Source organism: Biomphalaria glabrata, chromosome 2, assembly GCF_947242115.1.
Source record: "Biomphalaria glabrata chromosome 2, xgBioGlab47.1, whole genome shotgun sequence".
NCBI classification, from domain to species: Eukaryota; Metazoa; Mollusca; class Gastropoda; family Planorbidae; genus Biomphalaria; species Biomphalaria glabrata.
Window position 1 is genome coordinate 31,274,153 of NC_074712.1, and position 27,459 is coordinate 31,301,611.

Genomic DNA, 27,459 nt, shown 5'->3' on the forward strand with positions numbered 1-27,459 from the left:
TTTAAAATGGAAATAAATCTTGCAGTATTGAGATAATTAGCAGGCGGTTTTTTCGTTATATAACCTCTTTTTAACACTTTTTTTGTTATTTTTTTCTTTGACTTGTTTTTTTATTACTTTTCTATAAGGGCGACTTTCCTAATCAAGCTCAGTAAGTTCTGGACCTATCTCTTTTGTGGTACCTGAGGAGGGGGGATATGGGAGAACTTTTCTGTCGTGGCTTTAATTAAGGCAGATCTGCAAACTTTCAGCTCGAGTCGGGATTCAAACTTGATAGGTAGCCAAGCGGTTTGTGTCACTCAACCATAATAATATCTGTTATGATTTTAGACATCACTGTTAAGATAGCATTCAATTCTCATGGCGTTATAGAATTAGTGACCAGCTTTCGGACTAAACAAAACTAGTGACCAGATGTTCTTTGTATACCAGGAAATCCACCAGCCAGTAGAACACTAATGAAAACTCTTGTCCTAACAGGTTGTGATTTCACTGCATGGGCTTTTTGGAGGTCCTCAGCTTGGTTTGTTTTCTTTGGGAATGTTTTTCCCTTGGAGTAACTCCTTGGTAAGGTCTTAGATAGGTACAGTTAACGTTTGCAAATTGTCTGCACTAAATATCTTCATTCATAGAGTTGTTCACCAAGTTTATGTCATAGCTGGGTCACTGTGTTACAATGTGAAATTACGCATTGTACTCCATCAATCAGTCGTCACAGAAACGACGTTTCGAAGTAGCAAAGGAGCGCCCCTCTAACCCCACTCTCGAAGTGGCAAAGGAGCGCCCCTCTAACCCCACTCTCGAAGTGGCAAAGGAGCGCCCCTCTAACCCCACTCTCGAAGTGCTCCTATACCTTGGCCCCAAGTTCTTTTCCCAGACATTATATAGCATGTGTTGGTGCTAGTTTTGATTAACTACTAAACAAGCTCTAACAAGAAACTACTGTCATCTATCATTTGCTTTAAGTTTTCATTGGCTTAACCGGGATACAGTGTTAACCCCGCCCTCGAAATTAAATGAAATCCACCCCGCATGGCGGGGGGTAGGGATTTAGTTTTTGCTTTAATTTTGTTTATTGTATGTGATATTTTAATGTTAAACTATCCCTTGCATCGGCGCAGCCCTGGCGGTATTTTATATTTTTAATTTTAACACACTCGTCTTCTAGAAAACAACAAAGGAAACAAAAAAGTCAGTCACCCTAACCCTGAACGTAGTTACAAACCTTCTCCAAAGTTGTTTGTTGTTTTTTTTTTTACGTTAACTCAGCTCTGCAATAGAAAAAAACTAACGCAAACTACAGTCATCAAATTATATGGGCGTAGCCGAAGGGAATTTTAGTTTAAACCCCCTCCAGAGGGCTTTAAATTTACCCCCCCCCCTTTAGAGGGTTTGAGCTCAAAACCCCCTACAGAGAATTTTGAGGTTAAAAATCCCATTTAAATATTAAACTAAACTAATTAACTACAGTCACCTCCTCTATGAATGTAGCTAAAGGAGTTGTGAGTTTAAAAATCCCAAACAGATGGTTTTGACGATAAAGTTCTCCCTTTCAATAAAAAGCTAAATCAAACTACAGTCATCAAATTTCTTGAGTGTAACCAAAAGGGATTTTTATGGTTACCCTCAATCTCCAATAAAAAACTTAAGCGAAACTCGTTACCAATTTCTATCAGTCGTTGACTCCATTAATGAAGTGCAGTGAATAACAGATTTGGTTAGGGAAGAACAATTTTTGAATAGTAGTGCTGTAGGATAATGCACTACAGATACATCAGACTATGCATTTTTTTTTTCAAATACCGGAAAATATTTTTGGCGTCGGGGCTTCATATAAGCCCCCCTACCTAGCAAGGTCGGGGTGTCTACTGTCTTTCCACTAACTCCAGAAAGAGCATATTGTCTCTCTCTCTCTCTCTCTCTCGCTCTCTCTCTCGCTCTCTCTCTCTCTATTTCGCCAGTTGTTTTGTTCTTCAATAAGTCATATATGTATATATATATATATGAGGGGGCCCCCAAAAACACTAAAAAAATAAATTCCTGGCTACGCCTATGCAAGTCTTTAAATCGATAATTTGCAGCTTTTTGTTTATTAGGGACAAATCATCGTCATCCTCATTTTATTATCCTAGGCAGTTATGAAAACGGATAACAGAATATACAAACTCAATGTGTGTGTTATTGTACCTAATTAATCCAGCCTAACTGTATAATATATTCATAAATATCCGTTTTATGGTATACTACTAGTAAGCACACAGAGATGTCACGCGCAGTAGGTCGGGAAAAAGGTTATGTGTCTTCCTAACGCCAATTCTATTGGAGATTTTCACGACAATCTAAACAATTTTGAGGACTCTAAACTGAACATCACTGTTGCCAACTAGCTACAACTAAAAGATGACCTATAATAGGAACATTTAACTATCTCAATGCGCGACAGTTAATCTTAGTGCCAAATCTCCCTTTTTACCGCCCGTTGTTTTGTTCTCACTAAGTCGTAAGTCGTAGAGAGTGGCTCCTCTATAGTAAAAGTAGTCTGTGCTACAAACACAAGTTCTAAGAAAATGTCATTCTAATGAGCTTCAAAGTTCACACCAAATTCTCAGATACTTTTGAACAAACCTGCCTTATGAACTCTTCCTTTACTTTCTACACCGGAGGCACCAACAAGCTTGTAAAGGTTTTCCACCATGTATGAACATCTCAAAAAATCGTCACGATAAAAGATCACGTGATTATCCAGAACGTTGGAGAAATGTCAAAATAAAGTATGCTATAGTCAGATTGCTAGTCACGGTCGTCATGGCTACATTGTTTATCGATACCGCCTTAACAATTTGACACTTTTTCGCTTTTTATTTTTTAATCTTCATAAAACTGAATCGATGTCTTCAGAAATCTTAATCGATGACTTCATAAAATTTAATCGCTAACTTTATTGCAACTTGTATTTAAAATGCTCACAGGGCGCCTACGCAAGCCTTTTAGGGAGTCTGGCTTTAATGTTGTGGATTGGCATAGGCGCTGCCGTAGTCAAACCACCACAAAAAGAAGCGCTCTACTTCACAAACAATTGCAATGCAAGCGCCTTCGGTCACAATTTGCTGAACAGGACTTTGTCTCCAGTGGACAGCAGGTAGAGCCTTTAGATTGTTGTGTTTCTTAACCTGCTTGTGTACTGCAGGCACCCCGATCTCTTTCCTGCTCTATTTGCTTCAACCACATAAGTTAGGTGCATATGTAATTGAATAAAACAAGAAAATACAACAACAAAAATAGTTTGGATCAGTCATGTCATTAAATTTGTAATAGATCAAAACTAACAATAATAAATCTGTGCCATTAGAAATATTTTAACCAAATGTTTTTGTTTTGCGCAATTTCATGCTTTTAGTTTTCTCACTACGCTATGCTCCTATCACTTTCTCACTACGCTATGCTCCTATCACTTTCTCACTACGCTATGCTCCTATCACTTTCTCACTACGCTTTGCTCCTATCACTTTCTCACTACGCTATGCTCCTATCACTTTCTCACTACGCTTTGCTCCTATCACTTTCTCACTACGCTATGCTCCTATCACTTTCTCACTACGCTTTGCTCCTATCACTTTCTCACTACGCTATGCTCCTATCACTTTCTCACTACGCTTTGCTCCTATCACTTTCTCACTACGCTATGCTCCTATCACTTTCTCACTACGCTTTGCTCCTATCACTTTCTCACTACGCTATGATCCTATCACTTTCTCACTACGCTATGCTCCTATCACTTTCTCACTACGCTTTGCTCCTATCACTTTCTCACTACGCTATGCTCCTATCACTTTCTCACTACGCTATGCTCCTATCACTTTCTCACTACGCTATGCTCCTATCACTTTCTCACTACGCTATGCTCCTATCACTTTCTCACTACGCTATGCTCCTATCACTTTCTCACTACACTATGCTCCTATCACTTACTCACTACGCTTTGCTCCTATCACTTTCTCACTACGCTATGCTCCTATCACTTTCTCACTACACTATGCTCCTATCACTTACTCACTACGCTTTGCTCCTATCACTTTCTCACTACGCTATGCTCCTATCACTTTCTCACTACACTATGCTCCTATCACTTTCTCACTACGCTATGATCCTATCACTTTCTCACTACGCTATGCTCCTATCACTTTCTCACTACACTATGCTCCTATCACTTACTCACTACGCTTTGCTCCTATCACTTTCTCACTACGCTATGATCCTATCACTTGTCTGGACTAGTCGGAAAAGGGCTGGGAAGAAAATAGCGGATATCTGGGGGATCATTTTTTAAATGAATTTATAATTTTAAAAAAAATATTAAAGGACGACCTGAATTCGAACTTGAGGACTAAAGCCTCTCCAGTTTTCTCAGGCCAATACGCTAACCACTGTGCCAGGGAAGTGCTTATGAAAATAGACGATTTTATTGTTGTCTATTGTTAGCTTCAAATTTTAAAGTGGAGACCTACAAAGTATCTATATATATAATTCTCTTCATGGCTCAAGAGTTTGGACACTTAAGAATAAGTAAAGGAAAGATCACTCTTTTATTTCTGCAAGTCGGACGAACTAGAGTTACCCTATGAAGAAAAGAAAAAGGGGGGGGGGGCAGAACAAGTAGTAGGCTATTCACCCGTGACAAAATAGCAGGGCCGGACCGTTGTGACCAAGAAAGATCACTTTTTTTTTTAATTTCTACCTCAAGTAAATTTAGCGGCGAAAACAAAAAAGGGGAAGGGGGGGGGGGAGAACAAGTAATCTACTCTGTATTCACCCGTCACTAAAACGTTATGAGTTATAAAATGGTTTAATTTAATAATTTAAACACCTAGAATTAGCGCGGGTCCTATGAAAGTCCGGGGGCCCACTGCGTGCGCATAGATTGCAGTGGCCTAAGGCCGGCCCTGCAAAATAGAGGCGTATGCTACGCCGCCGATCGACTAGTAAGGTATATTGAACTTATAACACCTTATCAGTGAAGTGCAATTTCTTTCCCGTTTGAGATACCAAAAATAATAATTAACTACCAATAGTTAATTAAGTAATTGTTTTTTTAATTGATTATTGTTTTGTCAGGTAAAATAAATAATTATGCATAATTTTAGCTTGATCAAAGATTGGGTGTGGGAGCAATAATCGTGTACAACTTTTGACCGGACAGACAGACAGAGTGAGTGATTGAACGGATGGACCGACAAGCAATTAGGAGGAATGCTGAAAATGAATAGATAGATAGATAGATAGATAGATAGATAGATAGATAGATAGACAGATAGATTTGATAGATAGATAGATAGATAGATAGATAGATAGATAGATTTGATAGATTGATAGATAGATAGATAGATAGATTTATAGATTAATAGATTGATAGATTAATTGATTGATAGAAACATTCATTGTAAACTAGGTTACAGAGATTAGTCTAGATTGGACATATCATAATGTTACGTATTTCTGAATCTTCTGGCTAAATGTACTAGTAGGCACACAAATAAAAACACTGTAAAGAACTTGACGACTAAACTTTCAGTTTCATATAACTTTATTGACTATTAACTCTAACAATTGTCACTGTAACATGTAGCGTAGAAGACTGTACAATATCTGTCAGTTTACAGTTAGCTATACTTCGTTGCAATTCATCTCTTCACTTCGTGGCAATTCATCTCTTCTCAACTTGCATCGAGCCGTATTCCACAGAACAGACCAACGACACACTTCCCAGTGTCGCTCCAGGTCTCCCAAAGCTGAACCAAGTCGTACTCAAGTTTACCACATCAGAGCCGCACACGTCTTACATTGACGATATCGACTGTAACGGCTCAAGTCCACTGTAGTTCACCGTATAGACTTTAACGACAGTAGTCCATTCCAGTTAACTCTACCCTAGTTTACTTGCATCGAGTCGTACACATCTCTCTTCTACTGTCTCGCACAGTAGACAACAGTACCGACGACTCACTCACGACTGACTATCACATTAACTCTCTGGCTTATATAGAGTCCCTAATCGCTTGTCCAAAGTTGCACAAACACGGCTAGTATCCTCTGGAATAACACGTGAGGAAACGTCACATCCTGTCTTTGTTTATACATGTAGATTCCAGAAAACATCGGCTGCAGTGTCATCTTGCCGGGGTCACAAGTTGTGACCTCTATCTGTCACTGGACATTGCTAGTACTTTCTGGAATAACACGTAAGGACACGTCACATCCTGGCTTTGTTGATACATGTACATTCCAGAGAACACCCGCTGCTGTGTTATCTCGCCGGGGTCATACGTTGACCTCTACCTATCACTGTCATTTGTAACAATAATAATAATTTTAATAATAATAATAATAATTTTATTTATAAAGCGCTCTTACCAAACAAAATGTAGGCTCAAGACGCTGTAATAACATTACAAACACAAACACGACAGCTAAAATGACAATTAATCTAAAAAAGTTTTAAACAGATAGGTCTTAATGTTCTTCTTAAAAGTGGTGCAGCATGTTGTCTGTCTGAGATCAATGGGGTGTGAACTGAAAAAGCCCGCAGACCGTAGCTTTTGAGGGAGAAACGTGGCACTACTAAAAGCGTTGAGTCCATTGAGCGCAGGGCTCCCTGGGGGACATATGGAGTAATCAGTTCGCTAAGGTACAAGGGCATCTCATTGTTATATATACACTGATGACAAAGTGTGGCGACCTTGTAATCGATTCTCGCTTTCACGGGAAGCCAATGGAGCGTGCGAAGAGCGTAGTAGCAGAATTTTGTCTTGTTTTTCTAAGTACTATTCATTCGGCGTTGTTCTGTATACGTTGCAGCTTGGCTATTTTGTCATCAGGTCTACCTGCTAGCAGGTATAATCTGTTTCATTCAGTTTTTAGTTATTTATGTTACATGTTTGTTTCTGCCCTACTCACCAGTATTCCCTTGTATGACGTGTACACTTTATCCTATATGTGGTATGGTCTTACTGGATTCCTAGCTGCATTGGTGATTGGTACAATAGTGAGTCTAATCACAGGTATGTTTTCAAACATGTTCAGCCATTCGTTTACATAGTGGCTGGGGCTAAAGGCAGAACTTCAGGTAGAAAATAAATTCCTTGCCTCTAATGTAACACCCTTCATGCTCAGCGACGAGAACAAGATGGATGCTCTCTAGTAATTGAACACTATTTTACCTGAAGTTATCGAGTAGAACATTAATCTCAGTGTCGTTAACCAATAATCTAACACTATTTGATGTGGTGTTATTATGTACCGTAAAACCTGTCTTAATTAAACTAAACGAAAATGTACTTAATTTTAATGATGCTGTAGTGCTGTAGTGCAGTGGTGCCCAAAATATGACCCTAGGGCTAAATCCGGACCGCGATGCAGGTCTATCCGGCCCGTCAGAATTTCTGTCCACAATACAATGGGAATGTAAAATATATGATAAAAAATAACCGAAGGGTGTTTTTGCTATTTGTAGTTGACTACTTTTTGATAGCAACGTGAGTGGTAGCCTGCTGGTCAACATTGGAGTGTTGATCAAATGGAAATGCTGAACAAAAACTTGCCTTTGAGTGGACACAAAAAAAAAAGTGGACATATTTTTACTTTTTGTACCACACAACTAAAGTATTTTGCTTTTAACACAAGTCTCTGTGATGTTACCCATTCATTAAACACACGTCTCTGTGATGTTACCCATTCATTGAACACACGCTCTGTGATGTTATCCATTCATTGAACACAAGTCTCTGTAATGTTATCCAGCAATATTTTATATAACGCAAGTCTCTTTGATGTGATCCATTCCTATCAGACGTGTTGCTGTATTGTTATCCAGCAATATTTTATATAACGCAAGTCTCTTTGATGTGATCCATTCCTATCAGACGTGTTGCTGTATTGTTATCCAGCAATATTTTATATAACGCAAGTCTCTTTGATGTGATCCATTCCTATCAGACGTGTTGCTGTATTGTTATCCAGCAATATTTTATATAACGCAAGTCTCTTTGATGTGATCCATTCCTATCAGACGTGTTGCTGTATTGTTATCCAGGTGTCCACAAGCCAAAAGAAGTCGATCCTAAATTAATCTGTCCATTTTTCGATATTGTTTACCCCTTCGCTCTGTTGCCAGAATGTATCAGAAAACCATTGCGCTTTGGAGTGGATCATTCCAGTGTAAGTCCAGTGTGACCTTGTCAACGTCCTTCAGTTTGTTTAACCTTTGACCTTTCTCCTTGGTTTTCTACTTTGTCATTCAATTCTTGTCAAACAACATCTCGCCTACATCAATACAGAACATCTCGTCTACATCAACACAGAACATCTCCCCTACATCAATACAGAACATCTCGTCTATATCAATACAGAACATCTCGTCTACATCAACACAGAACATCTCTTCTACATCAATACAGAACATCTCCCCTACATCAATACAGAACATCTCGTCTACATCAATACAGAACATCTCACCTACATCAATACAGAACATCTCGCCTACATCAATACAGAACATCTCGCCTACATCAATACAGAACATCTCGTCTACATCAATACAGAACATCTCGTCTACATCAATACAGAACATCTCGCCTACATCAATACAGAACATCTCGCCTACATCAATACAGAACATCTCGTCTACATCAATACAGAACATCTCGTCTACATCAATACAGAACATCTCGTCTACATCAATACAGAACATCTCGCCTACATCAATACAGAACATCTCGCCTACATCAATACAGAACATCTCGTCTACATCAATACAGAACATCTCGTCTACATCAATACAGAACATCTCGTCTACATCAATACAGAACATCTCGTCTACATCAATACAGAACATCTCGTTTATATCAATACAGAACATCTCCCCTACATCAATACAGAACATCTCGTCTACATCAATACAGAACATCTCGTCTACATCAACACAGAACATCTCCCCTACATCAATACAGAACATCTCGTCTACATCAATACAGAACATCTCGCCTACATCAATTCAGAACATCTCGTCTACGTCAATACAGAACATCTCCCCTACATCAATACAGAACATCTCGCCTACATCAATACAGAACATCTCACCTACATCAATACAGAACATCTCGCCTACATCAATACAGAACATCTCGTCTACATCAATACAGAACATCTCGCCTACATCAATACAGAACATCTCGCCTACATCAATACAGAACATCTCGTCTACATCAATACAGAACATCTCGCCTACATCAATACAGAACATCTCGTCTACATCAATACAGAACATCTCGTCTATATCAATACAGAACATCTCGTCTACATCAATACAGAACATCTCGCCTACATCAATACAGAACATCTCGCCTACATCAATACAGAACATCTCGTCTACATCAATACAGAACATCTCGCCTACATCAATACAGAACATCTCGTCTACATCAATACAGAACATCTCGTCTATATCAATACAGAACATCTCGTCTACATCAATATAGAACATCTCGTCTACGTCAATACAGAACATCTCCCCTACATCAATACAGAACATCTCGCCTACATCAATATAGAACATCTTGTCTACATCAACACAGAACATCTCCCCTACATCAATACAGAACATCTCGCCTACATCAATACAGAACATCTCCCCTACATCAATACAGAACATCTCGTCTACATCAATACAGAACATCTCCCCTACATCAATACAGAACATCTCGTCTACATCAATACAGAACATCTCGCCTACATCAATACAGAACATCTCGTTTATATCAATACAGAACATCTCCCCTACATCAATACAGAACATCTCGTCTACATCAATACAGAACATCTCGTCTACATCAACACAGAACATCTCCCCTACATCAATACAGAACATCTCGTCTACATCAATACAGAACATCTCGCCTACATCAATTCAGAACATCTCGTCTACGTCAATACAGAACATCTCACCTACATCAATACAGAACATCTCGCCTACATCAATACGGAACATCTCGTCTACATCAATACAGAACATCTCGCCTACATCAATACAGAACATCTCGCCTACATCAATACAGAACATCTCGTCTACATCAATACAGAACATCTCGTCTACATCAATACAGAACATCTCGTCTATATCAATACAGAACATCTCGTCTACATCAATACAGAACATCTCGCCTACATCAATACAGAACATCTCGCCTACATCAATACAGAACATCTCGTCTACATCAATACAGAACATCTCGCCTACATCAATACAGAACATCTCGTCTACATCAATACAGAACATCTCGTCTATATCAATACAGAACATCTCGTCTACATCAATATAGAACATCTCGTCTACGTCAATACAGAACATCTCCCCTACATCAATACAGAACATCTCCCCTACATCAATATAGAACATCTTGTCTACATCAACACAGAACATCTCCCCTACATCAATACAGAACATCTCGCCTACATCAATACAGAACATCTCGTCTACATCAACACAGAACATCTCCCCTACATCAATACAGAACATCTCGTCTATATAAATACAGAACATCTCGTCTACATCAATACAGAACATCTCGTCTACATCAATACTGAACATCTCGCCTACATCAATACAGAACATATCGCCTACATCAATACAGAACATCTCGTCTACATCAACAAAGAACATCTCCCCTACATCAATACAGAACATCTCGTCTATATCAATACAGAACATCTCGTCTACATCAACACAGAACATCTCCCCTACATCAATACAGAACATCTCGTCTACATCAATACAGAACATCTCGCCTACATCAATACAGAACATCTCGTCTATATCAATACAGAACATCTCGTCTACATCAATAAGAACATCTCGTCTACATCAATACAGAACATCTCGCCTACATCAATACAGAACATCTCGTCTACATCAACACAGAACATCTCGCCTACATCAATACAGAACATCTCGTCTACATCAATACAGAACATCTCGTCTACGTCAATACAGAACATCTCGCCTACATCAATACAGAACATCTCGTCTACATCAATACAGAACATCTCGCCTACATCAATACAGAACATCTCGTCTACATCAATATAGAACATCTCGTCTACATCAATACAGAACATCTCCCATACATCAATACAGAACATCTCGTATACATCAATACAGAACATCTCCCCTACATCAATACAGAACTTCTCGTCTATATCAATACAGAACATCTCGTCTACATCAATACAGAACATCTCGCCTACATCAATACAGAACATCTCGCCTACATTAATACAGAACATCTTGTCTCAAATCTTTGTCTATCTCTTTTTGAAAGCCATAAATATGAAAAATACCATAAAAGATACAAGGAAACAAATAAAGTTAATGACGATATATGTTGCTGTTTTTTGTTGTTGTTGTTGTTTTGTGTTGATGCTGTTTCGTTGTTCTGTGCTGATGTTGTTTGATTGTAGTTTTGTTGTTTTTATTTAGTGTTTCTGCTGTTTTGTCTTGTTGTGCTGGTTTATTGTTGTTGCTGTTGTTGCTTTGTGTTGTTTTGCCAACCATCTATCTTTAAATATCTCCTCTCACGTAGTTCAGATCACTGTTGTTAAGAAGACAAGCTTATGGAAGTAGGAGGAAAGAAATATCTAGACTTTAGTGCTATTGAAAAACATTTCAGTGTCATCAGTATGAAATAACGAAATGAAATCTGAAACCTGAACTAATTTAGCTGTAATCTTAAAACAGTTTATGTTATAATTTGACTTCTACAAAAAGGCGTATCGTCTTCCCGTTTCTCCCTATCTAGCATCACAGACTCAGAGAAATGGATGGTTAACATTTCCACAGTATTGCCACCTTATTTGAAAAGATGGCCCTGGTAGTGTATTGTTATCCAATTATATATTTATATATGTTCAAAATAAAGCGTTGAGCTAAAATAACCAATGAGGACGTGCTACAAAGAGCATGGTGCCAGGACATTCGCGCTGTTATCAGCAGCAGACGCCTTGGCCAGTAGGTCGACTTCCACAAGACATTCTGTATGGCGATCTAATAGAAGGCTGAAGAGCCGCTGGGCTCCCACTTTTAAGGTATACTCATGGCACACCAGAAGTAGAAAGAAGGGTGAAAGTGCTTCTTCAGCGTCTAGAATTACAGATGCCCAAAGATTGGCCTCTCAAGCCACAGGAAGAAATCGTTTCTTAAGACGTAAAATACAACGGAAGAACGATTACTGACACACACTCCTCCTCTCCAGATTACTGACACACACTCCTCCTCTCCAGATTACTGACACACACTCCTCCTCTCCAGATTACTGACACACTCCTCCTCTCCAGATTACTGACACACTCTTTTCCCATTTACATGCCTGCATCCCATTTCAATCCCCACATCTTTTCAGCTTCACTCTAATGCTCCTCTCCTCCACATTTCTGCCCCAGTTTCCTCCACATTTCTGCCTCACTCTCCTCACTTCCACATTTCTGCCTCACTCTCCTCACTTCCATATTTCTGCCTCACTTCCATATTTCTGCCTCACTGTCACTCTCCTACGTCTAAGGTTTAGGTAAGTGCCACACTCTTCTGTTTGCCAGTGAAAACGTCTTGTACCAATGGGAACACTTGAATATTTTTGTAGAAAAAGAAATGTCTAGAAATAGGGAAAAGAATCAACAAAAAGTACGATGTAAACTTTTTGATTCATTTTGTCGAAATACAATATTCTTTTGTTTTGTGTTCAATTGAGCTGATGTATCTTGTGTTGTGTTAAATAAAGGTGATTATCTTGTGTTGTGATAAATAAAGGGGATGTATCTTGTGTTGTGTTGGCGTAAGCTGATGTATCTAGTGTTGTGTTAAATAAAGGTGATGTTAGCTTAATCTTGTGTATCTTATGTCGTGTTAATATTGTGTTCTATAAACTTAAGCTGATATTTCCTTTAGCAAGACAACATTCCAAGTGACACCTTTTCTTTTATCGTTTAGCAGAAAGGAGAAATGTCCTCATTGATGGAGCTAGACCGATCCAGACACTACATCGAAGAAGAAGCAGGGACTCCCTCAAATGAGTTTTTAAACCCCAGTCCACGTAGCTTAGGCACGGTGCCTTCTTTTAATATCAAAGACCTGTGGTCATCTTCGCCGCCAATGCATGAAATCTTGTTCAACTCAACCCCTCGAAACTCGGAACCAGCTGAAAGGACGTACTTCTGAAGTTGTTCACAATGTCTGACAAGATGGAATAACTCTTCAGTCCAGAAGACATTGTCATCTTGTCATTGTCATCTTGTCATTGTCATCTTGTCATTGTCATCTTGTCATTGTCATCTTGTCATTGTCATCTTGTCATTGTCATCTTGTCATTGTCAGTCCATCTTTGTGACATCCAGTTCATACAAAGAGACATAAACTATATTTGTAACGATGTTTTGAGACGCAAAGAAACAGCAAATCTGGGGTATGGGTGCCGGGTCTCGGCGTTTTTAGCGCAGCTGTTTTGGTGCAGTGATCAATGTGATGCGAGCAGTTTTGGCGCCGGACATTTTGGCGCTAAATGCTTTTAGACACATTATATATGTATATGTTCGTTTTATTATGCATTTATAATAATAATAATAATAATAATAATAATAATAATAATCTTTATTATCCGTAAGGAAATTTGTCTTACAATTTGTGCATTACACCAAACAAAAAACATTATAACTATAAGAAACCAAAGTGTACATTCACACCAGACTCATTCATAATGATACATTTTTATATTTTGTATGTGTCTTTGTGTTTACATGTGTTTGTGGGTGTAGAAAAAACAATTATTTTGTCCATTAGATTTTAGGTTTGTATTTAAGTCTGTTGTGAAATTACTTTTCGTAGAAACCTCTTTGTTATTTTTCTTATTTATTATTAAACTTCTATAAGAGAGACAAACTCTATGCTGGTAGGTTCTATGTTTGTGTGGATGTTTGATAGACCTCTCCACTTTATGCTGGTAGGTTCTAGATCTATGTTTGTGTGGATGTTTGATAGACCTCTCCACTCTATGCTGGTAGGTTCTATGTTTGTGTGGATGTTTGAAAGACCTCTCCACTCTATGCTGGTAGGTTCTAGATCTATGTTTGTGTGGATGTTTGATAGACCTCTCCACTCTATGCTGGTAGGTTCTATGTTTGTGTGGATGTTTGATAGACCTCTCCACTCTATGCTGGTAGGTTCTATGTTTGTGTGGCTGTTTGATAGACCTCTCGACTCTATGCTGGTAGGTTCTAGATCTATGTTTGTGTGGATGTTTGATAGACCTCTCGACTCTATGCTGGTAGGTTCTAGATCTATGTTTGTGTGGATGTTTGATAGACCTCTCCACTCTATGCTGGTAGGTTCTATGTTTGTGTGGATGTTTGATAGACCTCTCGACTCTATGCTCTAAACAAGATAAGAACATTCCAATCAGACAAAAATAAATAGATAATGTGTTGTTTGTATTATATTTGAACATGTTACTGGTCAATTTGGACTCATGACGTATTATATTTCAACTAATTCTGATCCTGATGCAATTCTTATTAATGTATTTGTTTTGTTTTTTTTTTGTTGTTGTTTTAGACTCAGGTCGTAGATGGCCGCAAACAACATTTAATGACTTTCAGACATTTCATCATCTGACTGACTGTCTGTTTCTCTCTCTCTCTCTCTCTCTCTCTCTCTCTCTCTCTTAACCTTTAGATGGCCGCAAACAAACTTTAATGAGTATTAGACATATCCTTATTTGACGGTCTGTTTCTCCCTATCTATCTATCTATCTATCTATCTATCTATCTATCTATCTATCTATCTATCTATCTATCTATCTCTTTCTCTCTATCTCTCTCTAACACACAAACAGAGTTATATACACAGACGATGTCCTCAGATCTTTTTTCTGTTCTATTACTTTAAGAAAATAATTTGTTGGTAAAAAAAAAACGTAATGGTTTAGATACGACTAGTGTTCGAGTCCAGAGATAAATGAAGAGTCCAGCATTTCAGGTGGATACGCAGCCCCAGCTTCGACCTACAAATTTTGCCACACACAGCACAGACATAATCATTGTTGATTTAGATTCTCTTGTCTACGTCTATGGTCTATTCACTCTACAATATAAACCATTCTGTTGAAAACAAAGGCCCAGTGAGCTTCACAATGTCAAGGTTAAATAATGACTTTGTCTTGACTTTGAAACTTGTCTCTGTAGGCAAAAGTTCGTTGTTTTGAAACTATTCACAATTCTGTTTCCAGTCTTAGCTGTCGATTCTTATGTCCTAGAATCACTAAACAAGAAGAATTTTTTTATGTTTTTTTAAAAGACAATACCATTTTTTTTTCTGCTTTTAATAACTAATGATTATTAGATGTATAGAAAGAAAATGGTCATTGTAATCCGTACCCTCCCTTTTTTTCCGTCCCTCATCTTTTTCCGAGAAAAAAAAATTCCTGGTAAGTGAATGTATAAATTTACTAGTGATTAGAAAATGCGCAAAAAAAAATCTGAACTGTTTGAGTGGAAAGATGGCATAGAAAAAAAATCATAGTTGAAAATAGATGGGTTGAAAATAATGAAAAGATACACCTTTTCGTTAGTCTGTGGTGCACCACATATGACCTGTTGAACGTCTTTCTCCATTTCTCTGTCTTTCGCCTTGACTAGAACCTCCTTCAATGATAGATCATTCCATTTTTTTAGCGGCCTCCGTAAGGGGAAAAAGCCGCTATTAGGTTTGTGCAAAATGTCCGTCTGTCTGTCTGTCCGTCTGTCACACTCAGATCTCGAAAACTAGAAGAGATATGAAAAATATTATTTCATCATTAAATGCGGCTTAAAAAGTTTAGGTGCAACGGCTACTTTTGGTTTTCTAAAAGCAAACCGTTTAATTTATAAAATTAATTATGCAATCGATTTTTTCATAAAAATACACCAATTCAAAACAATTACGTAAATGTAAGGGAGGCAATGTTACAATATGCTAACAAAGATACACTATAATTGTGTAATTTTCAGTATCACTAAGTCAAATATATTTTAAAAATGTACAGGAAAAGTTTACAACAAATATAAATAATAGTTAAAGATGTTTTTTTCTGGTCAACTAGTTGCTAAAATTAAAAGAAAACATTTCTGTTTGTTTATAAAGGCTAATAATGCACTTTGTATGTAAATATCACGTACATTTTTTTAAAATGGACTTTTTATGCAGCGATTTTCGTGCAGTAGCGTAACGTCGCAACATGATCAGGTGCTAAACCAATTCCTTAAACTTTTTTAAAAAATCAGATTTTATTTATTTTTTGTTTAGTACCCCCATCCGAATAAAAGAAGATTATTTTTGTGCGTTTTGTCTGTTGGTCGGTCTGTCCGTCAGGATTAGATTAAAAAAACTAGAACTCTAAAAGCTATTGAAAATCTGATTTACCCTTTAATGTTCCTCCCGTAACGTAGTGACGTAGTTTTTTTTTCCCTCTGACATTATATGGAATTAATTCTTCAAATGAAATGAAAAAAAGAACTCGGTATAGTAATGTTTATTAAGCCCCGTTATGTGACTCGCGTTTAAAAAAAGAATGATATCTTGATTTAGATCTAATCTACATTTTTTTAACTAGATCTAGATTTTTATTACAGTATATCTAGATCTGGATTTATATTCTAATTAAAATTACTTTAACTTTTAATCGTCTGACAAAAAAACAACAACATAGTAATCTCCCTAGTTTCTAGGAGGGGTACTTATATAACAATGACGTCTATCGATTTCGATCCAAAAAGGCAGCCCAACACCATTTGGCTAAAATGTACAATTCTGAAAACAAAATAAACAAAAGAATTTGTTTTGTAGAAAGCATAGATTTATAGTTCTTGAGTTGTTCAATGATAGCATGAGTATTTACGTCACACATCAGATCAAGTTGTAGGATACTAGGGGCATAACTTGAGCAGTTCACAAATCTTGTCTGGAGTGACCACGTTGTGAAAGAAATCTCGAAACCAAAGCGGCACTTGATAGTTCATTGCATTCACACACTGAAACACAAAAGGAGATTCAACTTGTTGAAAGAAAAAGAGAAATCTTTTATTTTTTCAAATTAAATATGTAAATTATTTTTACATACTCATGCACCATTTTTTTAACAAGATTAAAAAGTTATATATACCAATACGTCTTAACCTAATGAAGGCAAAATATCAGAGTCTATAGACTATATCAAAGCTAACAAACTTGAAAATGCCAAAATTATGACTGCGACCCAATGGAAAGAATTAGAAAAAAATGGAATTTATGATTATTACATAACTGATAGGCACATGAATATACGAATATACGAGCATATAAAGTATGTTTGATTCAACCGCACTTCATATATTAAAATCTTTGCTTATGGACATGATCTTTGAATATCTCACTATTGTATTATTACTTATTGTAAAAATATATCTGGATATACTGGTTAGTACCAGATAATGTTGTACATTTGATGCCTATTTTTTTTTACTATATCGTTATAATTTTTTAGTAAAAAAAGCATTAAAATATTTTTTGTTTTGGATTAAAATGCTTAATTTGTGTGTTTTTCAATGTTATAACTAATCTGTTTTCACTTAAAGATTGTAAAAAAAAAATATTTTTTTTCATATAATGTTCCTCACGGGGCCATTCCTGCTACGTACACTGCCAGTGTACATCCCACAGAATCGTTACTATATGGAATTTTTCTAAAATTCTTTTTGCAGTGTCTAAGTTTGACCAATAGAAATTGATATTTAATAGAAAATTTATATTTAATGCAGTAATAAAGTTTTGGGGGTTAATGGGATAATGTATATTGAGCAGTCGTAGTAGCAGTAGTCAGTGGCGTAGCAAGGTAGCCGTGGGCCCAGGTTCAAGAATATCTAGGTGGGCCCCCATCCCCCTCAAAAAGACTAGTGTGTGACAAAAAAAACTCGAGTAATCTGAATGTATTAAGAAAACGATATTCCATTGCAAGTAGTGCTCCTTTTTATAAGTCATAATGTCATTAATTAAGTGTATTCTATTAGGACTCCAACGAGCAACAGTGTCTTACATTGCATTGGTTTTCAACTTCTGAACAGAATTAAACGACTTGAAGCGTTATAAGTTAACCAACTAATGTTTAATTTGTAATTTTTCCTATTATACACATTTACTTAATGAAAACCCGGCAGTTTTTCTTTTTGCTCAGAGGAAAAACAACAACACACAAACACACACACACACACACAAAGTGAAGCCAACATGCTATGTGTCATAGAAATTCTTCAATCATTTTTGATCATGCACAACTTTGAGAATAACAGCTCAGCTGACCAATCTGTGATGAAGCCAGAAATAACATGCTTGCTGTGAGAATGAAAAGCTTGACGATAAAATGTAGCTGTCTATGATAATCAAAACAACAAAATCTAGTACTGAACACGAACTCTATATGTGTTTATAGAAGGCTTTTTCAAGGATTGCATCTCTGAATAATATTCTATGACAATATCATCTGTGTCAGACAAGAAGCATGTTGGCATCATCGTTTGCACTTAAAATGAAATGACTTAAATGAACGACTTAGAATATTGACATTTGATATGCCCATGAAATTTGTCAAGTAATTGAGAAACAATGACATCGATAGTTAGGTTAAATACTTTGATTTTGAAAGTAGTCTCTGGATCTTAAATTTTCTCTTCACAAGTTTACAGTAGTCAAATTGGATCCTAATTTTCCTCAATCATGTAAAACAAAAACTGGATCAACACCCCAAGATCTACTAAAGCAGCCTCATGTTCACACTCTCAAAAGTCATTTCTTAAATCATGTAGCCTACTTCAGTCTAGATCTTCTCTAATGTTGTAGCATACGTCAGTCTAGATCTTTTCCAATGTTATAGCCTACTTCAGTCTAGATCCTCTCCAATGTTGTAGCCTACTTCAGTCCTAGATCTTCTCCAATGTTGTAGCCTACTTCAGTCTAGATCTTCTCCAATGTTGTAGCCTACGTCAGTCTAGATCTTCTCTAATGTTGTAGCCTACTTCAGTCTAGATCTTCTCCAATGTTGTAGCCTACTTCAGTCTAGATCTTCTCCAATGTTGTAGCCTACTTCAGTCTAGATCTTCTCCAATGTTGTAGCCTACGTCAGTCTAGATCTTCTCTAATGTTGTAGCCTACTTCAGTCTAGATCTTCTCCAATGTTGTAGCCTACTTCAGTCTAGATCTTCTCTAATGTTGTAGCCTACGTCAGTCTAGATCTTCTGCAATGTTGTAGCCTACGTCAGTCTAGATCTTCTCTAATGTTGTAGCCTACGTCAGTCTAGATCCTCTCCAATGTTGTAGCCTACGTCAGTCTAGATCTTCTCTAATGTTGTAGCCTACGTCAGTCTAGATCCTCTCTAATGTTGTAGCCTACTTCAGTCTAGATCTTCTCCAATGTTGTAGCCTACTTCAGTCTAGATCTTCTCCAATGTTGTAGCCTACGTCAGTCTAGATCTTCTCTAATGTTGTAGCCTACTTCAGTCTAGATCTTCTCCAATGTTGTAGCCTACTTCAGTCAAGATCTTCTCTAATGTTGTAGCCTACGTCAGTCTAGATCCTCTCCAATGTTGTAGCCTACTTCAGTCTAGATCCTCTCCAATGTTGTAGCCTACTTCAGTCTAGATCTTCTCCAGTTAATTTACAGCTTTGCGTAGATCTTGATACTCACGTTGCAACATTTGTTAAACAACGTTGATTGCGCTCACAATTTTGTACAGAATAATAGTATCAAAAGTTTTTAATTTTTCCTTAAAGTGCTGCAGCTTCCATGCTTTCTTTTTCCTTTTAGGAACAGAAAATATTTTGTGTAATCATCTTTGGTACATCAAAATATCTGTATTCATTGCAGTTAGAGCATTATTCCTTGATGACCACCTTGTATTGAACATATTTAAATTCTATAAACTATGCTCTCTCTATTGGATTCAATAAGCGCCCATCTTGATATGCTGTTAAAACATATGCACATTATATGCAAAGTCATAGAAATCTACAACTTCTTGAACACAGCTGACGGAATTATTTAAGACCAAGTATAAGTTGTGGTTAGCACGGTGAACATAGTGCTCGCTCGGCTGCCTTTTGATGAAGCAATGCCTCAGAGCCAGTTTAGTTTCCAGTCATATTGAAATTACCAACATAGCCTTGGATCTGTGGGGGCTTTGCTTTTCTGTCAAATATCTCAATATTCATATCAATTTTAAATGAAAATGTTATATTAATATGATGTTGTTGAACTATGATCCAAGTTTCAACCAATTACCATTGGGCAATCTCTAACGATCCTATTGCAACTTTAGAGCACTCTGTACATTTGGAGAAAATTCCTCCTTTTTTTTTTTTGAAAAGAAAAAAAGAAAGAAACAGATTGAGCTTTGAGAAAGTTGAAATAATTTGCAACTGAAACAAAATTTTGTATTCGTGTCAATCAGGTCAAATTTCCTTTGTTCGAGATACCTAACCCGATAGTTAATTAACTAATTGTTTTTTATTATTATTATTATTGATTCTTGTGTGGTCAGAAAAAAAAAGAAATAATTCTGCAAAATTTCAGCTTGATCCGAGAATGGGTGAGGGAGAAATAACGTGTACAGACTTTAGATCAGACAGAGTGATTTGATATAAGCTTTGTACAAATGGTGCGAGCTGGCAACAATCGACACCACCAAAGCACGATTAGGGCTAGCTACCATTACAATAAACCTGATAAAATGAAGCAGACCTTGACATCAAAGCAGTCTAGGCTGCTGGTAGATAAATTCTAGTACAGTTTAACGTTTTGAAGTTAATGTTTGGTAAAAGGATATTTTGGGCAGGCTTATAAGGTAATATTTTTTAATCACCTTTACGAAAGTGCAATCATAATTCCAGTTTGATGTCATCCTCAAGGTCTCTTGTGGGCCCCAACTGGTCATGAGTCATGGGCCCAAACGCAATAAATCCCTTTGAGCCGTGGTTTGTACGTCACAGACTTTGGGCCCCCATGGGTCGTGGGCCCGGGTTCATTGAACCTCTTCGCGCCATGGTTGCTACGCCACTGGCAATAGTAGCAATGCTTATTGTAATTGTAGCTTCAGCTTGAAGGAATTCTTTTCATTTCAAATGTAATCAACTCTATTTCTGGATATGCAACTTTCCATCTGGATTATAAATAACTTTATTTAGGTTTTGATAAATCTTGTTGATTTCCTTGTAGGTTTACAAAAATGTACTGAAGAGTTGAAGGTGTAAATAATAGAGAAATAAATATATCTCTGTAGTGTTTACAAATCAATAAAAGGGCAGACAACTTCTTCATCAAGAGTCCTCTCTCTTTCTTCTTTCTTCAATTTCAATATTCTTTTATGCAACCCAGAGAACAAAGGATAAAAAAAAAATTACCGTGCTATCAGCTGGTGGGGGCATCCGGTGACACAGTTGTGAAACACTGGACAACAAACTGGCCTAAAAGCGTGTGAAAAATAAGTATTTAAGTTTTGACAATGGCCTTCGATTGTTTGACTATCAACAAATTGAAGATGTTAATGTTAGAATACAGAGCTGTGAGAGAAATGAGACAGTATATTCAAATAAAGATGGCTTATGTTACTTTTGTTTGTAGATTAACCACATTTGGTGATAGCTCTTCTGGATGCGCTTTAGTTTGCGCTGTAATATAGGATGCCCTTGAGGCCATCCAACTCCGATGGGTATCCGACATACCATGGAAAAAGTAAAGACGGTTGGTCGTTGTGCTGACCACATGACACCCTCGTAAACCGTCAGCCTTAGAAACAGGTGACCTTTACCTTATCTGCCCTATAGATAGCAGGTCTGAAAGGGATACTTGTATTTTTACGTCCGGATGTAGGCCTTCGTTTTCCCTGGATAAATGTTGCAGGGATAATGCTGTCACAGGATGTGAAGCAGCAGGTAGAAGAATGATGTCATAAAGCAGACATTACTATTTGCTATAATAATGCTGTGACCGGATGTAAGTACTACAAGGTCTACAAATGATGTTAGAAAGTTAGCAGACAGCATGATTGTATGTTGTGGATTTCGTTTCATAAAATTCTTAAGGTTATACGTTTTAAAACATTAGACATTTATATGTTTCGTTATTAGCAGTCGCTTTGGATACAGTTTAAACTGAATATTATATCACAATTCATGAACATAACAACTTAACAAGCAATAGTCACTATAACATTAGAAAAAGAACGATCAGAAAACTTCTATAATGTTAGGTTAATAATATAAAGTTATTCAATCAACTTATTCTAAATGTATGAACCCATGATAAGTCAGTAGCAGACAAGAACTTACTTCATCCTGGTATAAATCTTTATCCACCAGACTTAAGATAGTTTTACATAGAGGGCACTTGGTCCCACAGACTTGACCTTTGCACTCTTTCAAGAAGTCAAAATATAAAAAAACAGTTTTAATAAAGGCAATGAAATATTATTGAATCCAATTCGATATTATAACGTTTGCTAGAAGTAATAAATGTTCCAATAAGTCGAAGTTTTTCAAATAGCATTAAGACAATTAGTCAACGACACTGAAGCACAAAATAGTCTCTACAGTTGGGGGGGGGGGGCATCGTAAACTTATTTGACGTTCATTGATTCTCTTTCTTTTCGGAGACGACGAGGGCGGGTAGCTGGTAGCGGGTAGCGTTCGAACTGGGGACCATCATCACGACAGTCGAAAGCGCATACCACGTGACCTCCTAGTTGTCATGTGGTCAACCTTTACACTCAAGTTTCATCTACGTACTTTCACTATTACTAGTTGTTGTTTTTTTATGGCCTCCTTCAGTCGTGAAGCGACTATGGAGCATCTAGTGGAGATGAATGCCTGGGCACTAGATGTGGTCGAACGATGTCGCCCAACCAACATCATCATCATCAAACTCCATTTGAGTAAGGAAATCCTCTCTTGCAAAGAAACCCTGACATTTTGCGTGGTGCATACATGTCACCATACATGTCGAGAATTTTTGGTTTTCCAGACCTGTTGAGACGGAGATCAGCAAGTCTGGGGCAGTCAAACAGAATATGTGACATGCTTTCCTTTTCTTCCCCGCAACGGAGGCACCGTGAATCAAAATTTGGCCATAGCCGTGAGAAATATGAGCCAACAGGACCGTGGCCTGTCTGCACTGTGCTATAATAGTTTGCTCAGGCCTGGGCCTGGACAGCATCCACTACGTGAAAGTGCGGTCAGTCTGCCTTCACGGGCTTTTTGGGACTTGTCCCAGCACTCAAACCACTTTTCCATTTCTTTTTTTTTTTTGGATAATAACCAGAGCATGACGAAAACTTACAGCCTCCTTGGTGGGCCAAGGAGTATGAAATGGTGTTGCCAGTCACACATCAGTTGCCCCCTGTCCACGCAGCTGATGTATCCAAAGGAACGGCAAATGCCAAAACAGTTCGGGATCAGCGAGGCGTGCAGGCTCTGCCAGAATGTAGCAGTGAGTGCTGCAAACTGTCTATGAGTCAATGGCTCCTGATTTTTCTCAGGGTTGACTCCCGAAGCCTTTCTCGATTGGGTATGGCTGCAAGGCAGCAAAGGTTTGAATTTAGATTTTTACTTTTCCTAGGTGGGTAGCCAGCAATGGCTAACGAGCCCGCCTGCCCGAAACTTACTGGTTTAGGCGCCTGTTACTCGCCTTCACCCTTTCTACTGATAGTTCTACCTGGCTCAATATCTTCGCCACACCTATAGGCCAGAAGTTGGACTAGTTGTCAGAGGCTATTTGAAGCCATTAGGAAGCATTTTATAGGTAGTGGAGTGCTTTTAACCATTACCACTTCCGGCAATGACATCCTTACAGAACCAAGTTACTTTAATACTATTACTATTACGAGTTAGGGCACAAGTATACACACACTTTGATGACTGTAATGTATTTACCTGTATGTGAAGAATTTTGCTGATTGTTAGATTGAGAACATAAAGCCAGTTTCATGCAGGCGATCTGAGGGTTAAATCCAGATTGGAGTTCTTGCAATATAGCAGGAATCAGTTGGAAACACTGTTGACATAAAACAAAACAAAGATAAGAACATTTATTACAATACCTCTATTCAATTCGTAACTTCGTGGAAACTTCTGGGTGGGCTAAATCTGGACACGGATCTCGAAAACGACTCAGATGATTTTCCTAGAACTTTGACAGTTACTATATATTGTTTGGAAAAGAATTACTTGCTCGTTGGTCACACTCTAGTTGAACCGTAACTTCTTTCTCAAAGTAAAAACAAATGAATAAATGTAAATTTGGCTAGAGAACGAGAAACTACCTCTTGAACGAAGTATACGCCGTCTGTCGTTAAAATATGTCATTTCTTCTTGTTACACTTTAGTCTCCTATTATTGATAATAACAGAGTTGCATCTACACATTCAGCTTTGTAGTTGTTATAAAGTGAGTTGCTTTTTCTGATGTTTTAAAATTATTTTTTATAGCCGAGCAGTTTTTCGAAATTTAACCACATAGTCCACACCCTATTTTTGTCCTAAGACACAACTGCCTAGTTAAAGATGTATACCTATGACTAGGGCCGGCCTTCGGCCACTGCAGCCTATGTGGCCACAGTTGGCCCCGCACTTTCATAGGCCCCTCGCTAATTCTAGATGTAAATTACTAAATTAAACCATAATTTATTACAGGGTTCCCGTGTCCTCCTGATTTTCATGGGACCTCATGCAAGGCTCGTAAAGTTATTTGATCGTGATTTTGTACTTAGTAAAGAATTAATAAAATGCAAAGACGAATTTATTTCCCAATAGAAATCTTAATTTTCGCTTGCTATCCTTAGCCCTACCCAGACTTTGCCCTCCGCAATTCGCTTCGCATAGGGCTCCGCAATTGTTAGGGTCGACACTGTCTATGACAATACGACTTCTTTCTCCCAAAGTGCCCAGTTCTCTGGCTACTAAAGCTTAGATTTACTTTAAGAGTTTCATGAAGCTCGAGGAACACAATTGTTGTCCTGTTCAAACTACAGGGAACCAGTGCACTACTAACCTGTTTACAACCATGTTCACTAGCCAGTTCACTAACCTGTTTACAACAATGTTCACTAGCCAGTTCAACAACAATGTTCACTAGCCAGTTCACTACTAACCTGTTTACAACAATGTTCACTAGCCAGTTCACTAACCTGTTTACAACAATGTTCACTAGCCAGTTCAACAACAATGTTCACTAGCCAGTTCACTACTAACCTGTTTACAACAATGTTCACTAGCCAGTTCACTAACCTGTTCTCGCAAAGGTCCAGAAGTTATATTACACATTTTGACCAATGTTGCGTTGAGTATGTCTACAGAAGTGTTCTGCTGGATCAAGAAATCCAGCTTCTCCATCATGACGAGACAAATGTAACAAAATTTTGTTCCATTCTGGAAATTGAAAATCTTTTTTAAGCAACCAACAAAAAAGACATCACAAACGTACAAACAAGAAAAGTCTAACAATGACGTCTGCTGGGCCCAAATGATGGCCGTCTAATCAGTTGTCTTGGTTCTACAGTGACTGTTTCTTTGTTCCTTAAATACTATCATTATTATTCCCTTTTTGATCACACCAGCAAGGTCGAGAGAGGGTCCATGACGCATGGGCCACTCTTGACCCTTTTATCGAAGGCCCAGGAATGCGCCCCGGAGAGGAAACTCTGGTGCTGCTGCAAAGCGGCTAAAACAACACGGGGACAACAGTTACGGGTTATAAGTCCAACTTAAAGCTGCCCTTTCAGCCAGCCTTAGGACAGATGCATATACATGCACGAACTGTGGCAAACTCTACCGCTCCAAAATTGGCTTGATCAGTCACTCCAGATTCTGCCCCGTCTCAAGACGAAACAAAAGCCAGTGACAATCTGGGCTCATCCATTGTCTTCCAAGACAGAAGGAGCCCATATAATATAACCTTTTAGACTTCAGATAAATTTCATATGTTACATGATCGTGAATGATCATTTTAGACTATAAATATTTCTTTTTAGGTCTAGCCAAAACTTACTTCATAGGTTTGATAATTATCGATCTAAATATGAGACAACTGAAAAACATAAGACCTGAGTTTCTGTCTTAATTATACGCTTTTAAACCTGCCCCCCCCACTACATTTACTGAAGAAATGGCTAGTTCTGGTCACTCTAAACCGTCGTTCTTTCTGGTTCATTCAAATCGGTGACTTAGAGGCCACTGCATAGCTAGGGTATTGACGCTCATAAATCTCATTATAATGCATGATGAAAAATATGTTTTATTGTCAACCGTATTCATTTGATTTAAAACTATATGAAAAATACAATTTGTCTAACGTATCAATTAGATTTAAATACTATCATCGTAGTACAATGTCGCAAACACTGATAATTGTCAAGAATAATGAACTATAAATAATTACCCCTGTTTGTGCTTCTTCAAAATGCAATGGTTCCACCTCGCTGGTTGAAATCGCTGGAAGAACTATGACAAAATAGGAAGACAACTAAAAAGTAACATGAGAATACTACGAAGAATATGCAAAAGTTACACAGAACATTTGAAATGTGTTTTAAAATATAGATACAAAAGATAGTAAGGGGAGACAATACACCCATAGTGAAGAGCTAAAAGCTTAAAAGCTTTAGTGTACCTGATCAACAGCTGGATCTGTACAGCATTAATATTCTGTGTTATACAACTCTCTCTATATTATGTGTTGTTAATGCCTTACTATTTTAGACGTTACTCATCAGTATCTCTGTCTGCGGTCCAGTCTGGGGTAAAGACAACAACTAGCTTCACCCAGACATCTCGATTCGGAGCGAGTCTCTCCCCAACCGCCCCCACAATTTACCCATCTTTTTGGCATCTTGGCGCCCACCTTTCCTCGCCCCTAGGGGGGAGGGGGAGTTTCCAGATGAGGGCCTATACATTCCATGTACCGATGCTGTTAATGGTCCCGGTAGAAACAAATGTCTTCCATTGACTGACCTTCCAGCAGGAGATCTATAAACCTTAACAACAAAGAAAAACAAAAAAACACATGTACCTACCTGGGCAGGTTACAACTAGAAAGAAACTCAATAGCAGATAATTCAGCTCCATGACCTCGTTGTAACTTTTAATGACTGACTCTTCTGCTCGTCAGATGATCTCCACTTTGGAAACAATACTGAATACACCGACGTTGTCTCAGACTTAGAACTGTCTACCAGACTTGGTTTAAATCTGAGCTAGATTCTAAGTAGATCTAGCTGGTTTGATCGGTAAAGTCGTGCTTGGTCTCTCTGTAGTTACGAGATTGTTACGAGTGGGGACACTCCTAGCATGGCCACTGTGTAAGTACTGTAAGAT

At 37.8% G+C, this 27,459-nt stretch overlaps 2 protein-coding genes across 3 annotated transcripts in view; one reads left to right on the forward strand and one right to left on the reverse strand.

Moving 5' to 3' along the window:
• The window catches only part of LOC106059938 (sodium-coupled monocarboxylate transporter 1-like), a 36,443-nt gene extending 21,635 nt beyond the window's left edge, over positions 1 to 14,808 (forward strand). Inside the window, exons 12-16 of one of the 2 annotated variants that reach the window (XM_056020050.1) lie at positions 481 to 567; positions 2,970 to 3,139; positions 6,955 to 7,055; positions 8,087 to 8,211; positions 13,031 to 14,808. In XM_056020050.1, coding sequence (XP_055876025.1) covers positions 481 to 567; positions 2,970 to 3,139; positions 6,955 to 7,055; positions 8,087 to 8,211; positions 13,031 to 13,258 — 711 coding nt within the window. In that variant the 3' untranslated portion in view covers positions 13,259 to 14,808. The remainder of the gene's footprint in view (positions 1 to 480; positions 568 to 2,969; positions 3,140 to 6,954; positions 7,056 to 8,086; positions 8,212 to 13,030) is intronic. The other variant, XM_013217647.2, reaches the window with a different exon arrangement.
• A 2,095-nt stretch (positions 14,809 to 16,903) lies between these two features.
• On the reverse strand, positions 16,904 to 27,459 carry LOC106059936 (prosaposin-like). Its single transcript, XM_013217645.2, has 7 exons — positions 27,159 to 27,459; positions 26,525 to 26,586; positions 25,375 to 25,515; positions 24,023 to 24,143; positions 22,424 to 22,509; positions 21,497 to 21,559; positions 16,904 to 17,100 (listed from the first exon to the last, which is right to left on the reverse strand). Exons 1-7 carry the CDS (start codon positions 27,208 to 27,210, stop codon positions 16,996 to 16,998), a joined length of 630 nt encoding a protein of 209 aa, XP_013073099.2. The 5' UTR covers positions 27,211 to 27,459; the 3' UTR covers positions 16,904 to 16,995.

What these genes read in the sequence shown, in the direction of transcription:
- LOC106059936 (XM_013217645.2), bottom strand. Translation starts at nt 27,210, where the DNA reads ATGGAGCTGAATTATCTGCTATTGAGTTTCTTTCTAGTTGTAACCTGC. An exon ending in CTGGACCTTTGCGAGAACAG is followed by an intron (nt 24,144 to 25,374) that starts GTTAGTGAACTG and finishes TTATGTCAACAG; the next exon opens with TGTTTCCAACTGATTCCTGC. An exon ending in AAGATTTATACCAGGATGAA is followed by an intron (nt 21,560 to 22,423) that starts GTAAGTTCTTGT and finishes ACACGCTTTTAG; the next exon opens with GCCAGTTTGTTGTCCAGTGT.